At 36.2% G+C, this 8,348-nt stretch overlaps 2 protein-coding genes across 2 annotated transcripts; one reads left to right on the top strand and one right to left on the bottom strand.

Annotated features, from left to right (window-relative positions):
- The first annotated feature begins 2,245 nt into the window (after positions 1-2,245).
- Positions 2,246-3,782, top strand: LOC136809096 (cyclin-dependent kinases regulatory subunit 1-like). The gene is made up of 3 exons (XM_067065674.1): positions 2,246-2,490; positions 3,002-3,129; positions 3,697-3,782. The coding sequence occupies exons 1-3, from the start codon at positions 2,432-2,434 to the stop codon at positions 3,738-3,740; spliced, it is 231 nt and encodes a 76-aa protein (XP_066921775.1). The 5' UTR covers positions 2,246-2,431; the 3' UTR covers positions 3,741-3,782.
- Positions 3,783-5,370: 1,588 nt separating this feature from the next.
- On the bottom strand, positions 5,371-8,348 carry LOC136809070 (uncharacterized). Its single transcript, XM_067065649.1, has 4 exons — positions 8,014-8,348; positions 7,709-7,833; positions 7,254-7,465; positions 5,371-7,070 (listed from the first exon to the last, which is right to left on the bottom strand). The coding sequence occupies exons 1-4, from the start codon at positions 8,345-8,347 to the stop codon at positions 5,867-5,869; spliced, it is 1,875 nt and encodes a 624-aa protein (XP_066921750.1). The 5' UTR covers position 8,348; the 3' UTR covers positions 5,371-5,866.

The following is an 8,348-nucleotide window of genomic DNA, read 5'->3' as shown; positions in this document are numbered from 1 at the left end:
CTTATAAAAAACGTGTACTTCAAAAATGAAAAGATTAACTCCCATAAGGTCGACTATTTCATATTGGAAATACCACTATTGTAGATATCAGTTTTATTTTCGATTGTACTTTTTATCTTCAGTGCCTAGCGGAGATGTACTATAGCTTTTAGCCTAACCACTGAAGATTTTGAGCATAAACTTGAAAGGTTTATGGATATGTGCATCGTTGTAAACCCGCTGTTTTGGTTGCTGAGAAAAAAAGCTTTCCAATCATTCTATGGTTGATTTATCAATCTTGCAACCTTGCCCAAAAGCCCAGTCAAAAAGATCCTCGAATGAAATTCCAAGGTGTTAAAACCAAAAGCATTCGGAAAGTGAGGTATAAAATGTTGTTAAAGAAATTCTGCTGGTGCAGTTACAATCCGTGCCATAATATATTTTCACTTTTGGCTAATTTACCATTTTTCGAAAATTGAAAGTTTCGAGCGAGAATGTCAATTTTCAGGCCCTCAACTTGATTTCATCGATCATTTCGATCTGGGGGGATTTATTGGTTTCTAGGCTATATTTCAAGCGCTACTGGACCATTTTTGAACTTTTGGATCCTCAGATCCTATGGTCGTAAGTCTTAAGTCTCTTGTTAAAACTCAGAGTTAAAACTCTACCCTTCCAACCTACTTTAGAGCACTTACAAATCGATTGTTGTTTCAAAACACCCCAGTGAATTTCCCTTTTGTGCCAAGTATTTTGTCACTGATTGTATGCCTGTATGAATGTTTCCGAAAATCTAAAGCTTGAATTGTGAAATTAATTTCTTTTCTCGTGGAACCGATCGTTATGACCCCGTTTCATTCAAAAACCAGACGAGATTTCTATGGACGAACGTGCCCTTATAAAAAGGGACGTCAGGATACACCTTTTCGACAGTAGTCGCGTGGTAAGGCGCGTGCCACTTTATTATTTAATATACCACCCTAAACTCGATCCAATCCTTTTTTACACTTTTTTCCATTGTCTTTTGGTGCGAAAAAAAGACTGGGACGGTTTTAGGATGGTAAAATGGACAAAAAAATCGAGAAAAAAATGCCTGCGCAGGCAATTGGCGGTTCCAGCCGTTTCTTTATTTTTGAAAATATGCTCAGCTATCACAAGCTAACCTGAGATCAGATTGTGAATGATCTCTGCCAACCACGCTAAAGCTCTAAAGGAATGGGTGAAAACATGACAATCTGAAGAAAATGCTATCTCAAAATCGTAAGGACCACGCTTTTCTAAAAGGACTGGGAATGACAACAAAGTTGCGTGATTGTGTTTATGAATAGGGTACCGTATCAGTAAAATTTAGTTTTCGAATTTCCGGTGCACAACAATATTCTTGTTGTAGAATTTTCTACAGGGGGACTATTCTCCTCAGATGGTTAATTTTCGAGGCATTTAGAGGTTTAGCGTGACCGTAAGAAAATCATGACCAACTGTTGCCAGGTTATTACAAGCTGAATCCACAGATCTATAAAGGCAACTTTAAGCTTTCTCCAGCAAAAAAAAAGTGAAGCAAAAATTTGACTTTTTAAATTTCGCACCAATGGATAGGATCTAGCATTTTAATTGTTCTCGGAGCGCGAGATCAAAAAATGTAGGCGGAAAACTAAATTGCTTGTTGTCACGTGATTTCTTTGGAAGAAATTCCTACTAAAACTTGCTTCACTTTTCGATGAAGGCCGCGGATTAGATAATGACAGAGCAGTAAACTCCAAACAATGGAATAACTTTATTTTAGACGTGTGTACATTATTGGAAAAGGTTTATTAAAGTTAAAGCTCCTTTTCCATCTTTTAGATAGCTGCATACACGTTTTTTTATGACATAAAACTATATAAGAATGTAAGGCTTCGAGGGCCAATTGTTAAGAACAAGCTAAGAACATTTTAAGGCTTTGTAGACCCAAGGACACCCAATTTCTTCGGAAAATGGACAAAAATACACAAAAATTGGTGAAAATAAGAACATTTTTAGGCTTAAAACTTAAAAAAGTTAAAACGGCTTCAAAAATTGCGGGTGCTCTTATAAAAAACGTGTACTTCAAAAATGAAAAGATTAACTCCCATAAGGTCGACTATTTCATATTGGAAATACCACTATTGTAGATATCAGTTTTATTTTCGATTCCCAAAAGCACTAACATCAAGCTTACTCTCAAGGGAAATCACCTGAAAAAAAAACAACAATAAATTTCAGATCGAAATGAATTGCTGTAACAAAATTCTCGACTTCAAGAGGAAGAAAAGAATGACATGTGGACTTGCTTCATAAAAATTGAGTAGAAAAGAATCAAAGTTTTTTTCAAAAACAAGCTATAAACTTTAAAAAACTTGACAGATAACGGAAGAGCATCGAGTATCTTGCTAGAGATTTTGATCTCGTTTTCGCCATCATTCACACGTTTAGCACGATGTCCAGAAATCAAATTTTCTATTCGGACAAATACAGTGATGAGGAGTATGAGTACAGGTGAGATATTTCCCAGTAGACAAAGCACCTTGTTTGAACGTTATTAATGTTTACAACGTCCATATAATATTAGATGAACCTTGAAAGAACCATGTGTCCCATCTGGGTTTAAAAAGTATTCAATCGAAGTGAGCACGAAAATTTTTAGATATTTCTCTCTTTTTCACTGCCTGAAAACTGCTTAAAATTCCAAGGTGTAAAAAAGTAAAGGGGCACCAAAATTGCTCATTAGATAGGCCTTTTTGTTCCACTTGTTTTTTGGTGCCTCTCCAAAAATAATAGACCGCTGTGGGGCAGCTTATCGCCACGCTACTGGGTGGGGATGCTTGAGTCTTGGTACGAGCTAATCGCATTTCAAAATCCCGCTCCTTAGAGAGACCAATATTCGCAAGAAAGCACCTTTTAAAAATGTCCTTTGTTTTTAAAGTAGGTCTTATTGCAAGTCTTCTTTTTATCCCTTAGAAACGGAAAACTTTCAATTCTTTCAAAAACTATACATTAACATTTTCAGACACGTTTTGATTCCAAAAGAAATGGTCAAGAAGGTCCCGAAGACACGCCTGATGCAAGAAAATGAATGGCGTGATTTAGGCGTCACTCAATCCAGAGGATGGGTCCATTATATGCAGCACCATCCAGGTATGTGATAGTTAGATAGTTGGTGTGTAACGAATGGCATATAAAAAAGTTTAAAACGGGCAGCCTTTCCATTTCAGAACTTAAAATAGAATAGAATAAATAGACCTTTTTTGCTGGACGTGTCATCATGTTGAACATAATAATAGCTCCACTCCAGCATCAAAACAATGATAAGAAAATATTTAGTAACACGTTTATCATTTATGCTTTTGTGTGTTACTGTTGAAAAGCTGGAGCTTTCAACTGTTTAACATGACATCACGTCCTACAAAACACCCATCTTGCTTGTTTTAAGTCCAATAGACCTTTTCATAAACTACGTCACGAGCAACAATTACCTCGTTTTCAAAATATTCCTATCGAGGAGGAGCTCATAAGAATTTTACTCCATTCATAACAGAAACACTTGAAGGCACAAGGGGTCAAATTACCTTGGTAATGATTTCAAAACGAGGCAGTTGTTGCATTGAAAATAATTTATGCGAAGGCCCATATTTGCCTAGGTAATAAGTCTGGCAAAAGAGCATAAGAATTATTTCATGTTTTCAATATTCTTTTTTGTTTCAGAGCCTCAAATTTTGCTTTTTCGAAGACGCTTGACAGCCAATTGAGGATTTGGCTGTCACTCCTTTTGTGTTGTTCCCTGGTTTATAATGATGAGGATTTTGGCTACTCCTTTTGTGTTGTTCCCTGGTTTATAATGATGTTGTTGTTGTTTTATTGTTACAAATTTTATTGTTGTTTTGAATATTCTCTCTGTAAATAAGGTTTGTTTGTTCGTATACCAGAATAGAAATAAAACTATAAATTGAGCATTGCCTTTGTTGTTTTTAATACCACCATAAGAATACTTCTTTTCCTTTCTAAAATTTAAATTTGACCTTTGGACCCTTAAAACAATTTCATTCGAGGTAGAACACCTCGAGCTTGTTGCTTAAAACATGAATCTTACTGAACAGCTTTTGGGATAATGTAGACAATTTTAGGTGTTCTAGTTAAGTAGATTATTCATAAAAAGACTAATAAATTTTGAAAAGTATAAATCAAGATATATCCCTTTACACGCTTTTTTTTTATAAGAATGGTGTTTTTTCATTTCATCATGGATATTCTTAACTTTTTGGAGAAAATCATCCAAAAATATTCTTACGGTATTCTTATGTTAAGATCGAAGTTGGCAATCTACAGGTTAAAATGCATTATAAATGGCATTCTTAGGTTCAGTTGCTAAATTCCGTGATGGTGATATTCTTACCATATTCTTAATTTTTTGGCCATTTTCATCATGGACATTCTTATAAAGTGTATTCTTATAAAAAAAAGCGTGTATAACTTGACGGGGTGTGCATGGGCAATCTGGCTTTCCGGTTAATAACAGTTAGAGTAATGCAATCAAGCGCTTTTTCTGGGCAGAATTCAGTTTCAACCAATTAGATGATTGCTAAGAGAACTTTTGGATTGTTATGGGAAATAACGATTTTGTCTTGGGTCGAGGTTTTGAAAATTCTTTTTTTGGTCGAAAGCCTATTTCTGTTCAATGATCTTAATCTTTAAGCACTCAAAATTCCTAGTGACCTAGAGCTCGAGTTCAAACAAATTGAGACAGTTGACTCCATCAAACTTAAACTTATATCTATATCCAACAAGAATTAGCAAATGCCATCTACCTTGTTGTCTATATTTTCCTGTAGAAAATCTTCACCGAATCCATATAATATATCTACCTTATCTGATACATGATTCTAACAGTTAGTGAGGCTTTTTTGAGTTGTTAATGGAGCTAATTTGCATTACAACTGGTTAAGCCCAAATACGGATATTTAATGGTAGGAAACAATTATAATGACGCCCCTTTTGTAGGTTGTGTTACACGTAGTCTAGAAAAAGGAAGATATTTCAGTGTTTAACTTGCAATGCTTATCTAATGAAAAGTTGAGTGTTTATTTATTTTGTACCAACTACCAGCAAACATGTTTGCTATCCCCAAGGTTGCCTATTTGCTTCATTGGTGTGTAAAACCTGTAAGCTAACGACAGTTGTAAAAATTCGTATTCTAAAATCCCTTCCATCCCTTGGCATACACGATTTTACATTCTTTGTCACTATGTTTTATGACTCTCAAACTTGGAATTCACGGCACGGGCACTTTTTTATCTAACCTGAGCCCTCAAATCATATGAAAGTATGGCTCAAAATAATCTGTAGTGGAAACCAAAAAGGCTGCAAAGTTTGATAGAAATTGAATTAAATAGAAATAGTGGTCTTGTGCTTGTTGAAATGATTGAAATATTAAGAGTGAAATATTACCAAATACAGTTAAAAATTTACAGCCTTTCGCAATCTGTATCCTTTTAACAACCCTAAAGATAGGATATGCGGGGTTACCGATAGAAAAAAGTTTTTCACACTCACTGCTATGTAGAGAAAAGGTAACTTTAATTAGTAACTTTGAAAATATACCCCCTTCTCACAGACCCAGTAGGATTTTTTCAGCCAGTGGGAATGAGAATAACGGACTGAAACTCGATGGGGATTGATATTATTTTTTTACGGCTGGGATGAGGATGGGAAAAAATGCAAACATTTTGCAGTGAGGATTGGTTTATTTGATATTTTTCGGTGGGGACAAAAATTGAAGGGTAATTTTCCACCGGGGACCGTGGGTCTGTGAGAAGGGGGTGTGAAAAGGGTTGACGAAATTAGAAAAGAATAGTCGATATTAGACTAGCTTACTAGCTTAATGTAAAACACTAGTCTTAGGTCGACCTCTCTTAATCCTGTTGGTGCTGCTATTCATGGCGATTCTGAATTGTCTCATCCAAGATCGTCCAGTGAAACTTTCACCAAGTTGTAAACATTTGCTTGCCAAGTCTTTAGAAGACATTCCCGTAGTTTCAAGAATGATATTATGTACATTTTGCTGTTCTTGTTGTAAAAAAGCTAGATTCGATAAAGATGAACTCCTTCGATTGCTCAGCCTCTCTTTCATGTGTGCCATTTGTAATTGCGGTAGAGAAGTGTTGAGAACTGATTCGTTTTCATCTGGCTCCACATCATTGTCAATTTTCGCTCCTGTCTCTGTTTTGACTGCATTGTCTCGGATTATTGACTTATGTTTTGAGTTATTAGTTTCAGTTACTATATTGGGTAACGTTTTATATTTTCGTATCGTAGGCAGTTTTTTATGGCTGTCTTTTCTTGTGGACGGTTCTGTTTTGGGGAAATCAAGTTTAGCGTCATTCAAATCTAGACTTTTCCCTCTTTCTTTTCGATTGTTTTGGATGTTTGTCGGTTTGAACGATTTAGTGTGGGAGTCTTTAAGAATAGGTTTTGATTTTGAATCAGGTCTTATGGCTTTTGATTTTCTTCGTGAAAGAATCGAGTCCCTATGGGGAATTTCAATGTCCTCGTCAGGGAATTTAACTTCAAACTTGTGGTTGGTGTTTCTCCTAGGTAGTGGTTTTAAAGGTTCATGGTTGCAAGGGCATTTCTTGATTGATTTCCCATGGTTAAATCCTGCTACAGTGATCTCATTCCCTAGGTAGGTATTGTTTTCTTTCCCTATGGTTGAATGTAGCAGTAAGGAGTGCTTTGTGTCTTCTCCTTTGAAATAACTGACTCTTTCTTTAGCTGCTGAGCACCATTTCATTATCCGAGCATGTGAAGCTAAGCTAAAACCGTTGATACGCGAATGTACAAATTGAGAAGCGATAAGTAACTTCCAGCATTCGAAATTCTTATATTTGGACGCGTAATTGCTTGGTGTTCTTTTATAAGCATCTCGAGCGATCATAGAAGACGGACTGTGACGTACGAACATTTTGAGACATTGAAAACTGCCCATTTGGGCGGCTTGATGGATGGGCGTTTTGAAGATGCCAGGGTGGGATTGGGTGGAGCACCATTGGCGTGAACAGTGTTCGCCTACGGGTTCTTCGCATCTAAAAGATAAGAAACGAGTTTTACTGATCCCAAAGGTGCCTTTCTGTATTTTCGATAGCAAAAGCATAGTTTTTAAATTTGACGAAGTTTGATAATACGTAAACCTTTCCGGTTAAAAGGTCGAGTCACTACTGTTAACCGACAAGAACCGAGATTCCCAGAAACACTTGTTAACACTTTACCTTATGCCTCGTTGCAAAGCTAAAGCTGCCAGTTTGGTGAAATTGAAATGTGACGCAATGAACAAAATGGTTCTCAGTAAATATCTGTTTAACGCAGGGTTGTCATGGAAACTTGGTAAACTTGACATTGTCTTTGAGATGTCGGCGTTTAAAGCACCGACAATGACGCCTTTCGTGTGCTTCCATACAGTGAGGATCAGCTCATCTTGCTCCTGCAAAAAGATTACATTGAACACTTAAAGCGAATACCAAAAGCAAAAACCATAAATTTTAATTTCAGTATCCCTGGATTATGAAAGAAGGAAAAACAATCTGTCAATCAAAAGAGCAAAATTCTTGGAAAAGTCCAAAGTTCAAAACAGGGCAAATATGGCCAACTCCTTATGATGACAGGGTTGCTTTTACAGGTAAAATGGACGTTTTCTTTTAAAATTATGGGCAAGCGCAGCACCTACCTTGATTTGGTAATATCTTAGAGTGTGGATATCATAAAGCTCTAGAGCATCACCATTCATTTGCGTCAAATAAAAGATACTCATGGGAATTCCTAAATGGTCCTGAATCATCATTCGAACATCACCTAAAAGGAAAAGAAAACAACTTTTGAGTTTTATGAAAATTATTGGGTGTTTACCATTTAGACGTTGTTGGTATGTTGACATGAGATATCTATCACCCATTTTGTATGTGTTCAAAATTCACTGTAAGGAATGAACAGACGAATATACCGATAAAGTCTTTGAAAAGATTTTGTCTCTACCTATCGTAGTTTGTTCAAAATCAATCTCCGCACCAAGCTCGATAACTGTTTTCAAGAAACCAACATGAACTTTTAGTTTACATTGTGCAAGTTCCACGTGTTTATATAGCAACGTGTTTCCAGATACCAAGCCAACGTCACTAACAACAATATCATCATCCAAGATGGTACCATTAAAAGATAACATGGTTTCCGATTTTGTTGCATGTGTGGCGTTACACTGAATGGGCGGTTGTGACGCCTGAAGAACCTTTTGTTTGATTTGTAAAACATTTTCGTTTGGTGATACTTCAATAATGTAACGAACTTTGTTGTAGCTGATGTTGAGTTTCATG

This window comes from Clytia hemisphaerica, unplaced genomic scaffold (assembly GCF_902728285.1).
Source record: "Clytia hemisphaerica strain Z4C2 unplaced genomic scaffold, Clytia hemisphaerica genome assembly, whole genome shotgun sequence".
Taxonomy (NCBI): domain Eukaryota; kingdom Metazoa; phylum Cnidaria; class Hydrozoa; order Leptothecata; family Clytiidae; genus Clytia; species Clytia hemisphaerica.
Note: the sequence above shows the minus strand (reverse complement) of the source record. Positions and strands in the feature narration are given on the sequence as shown.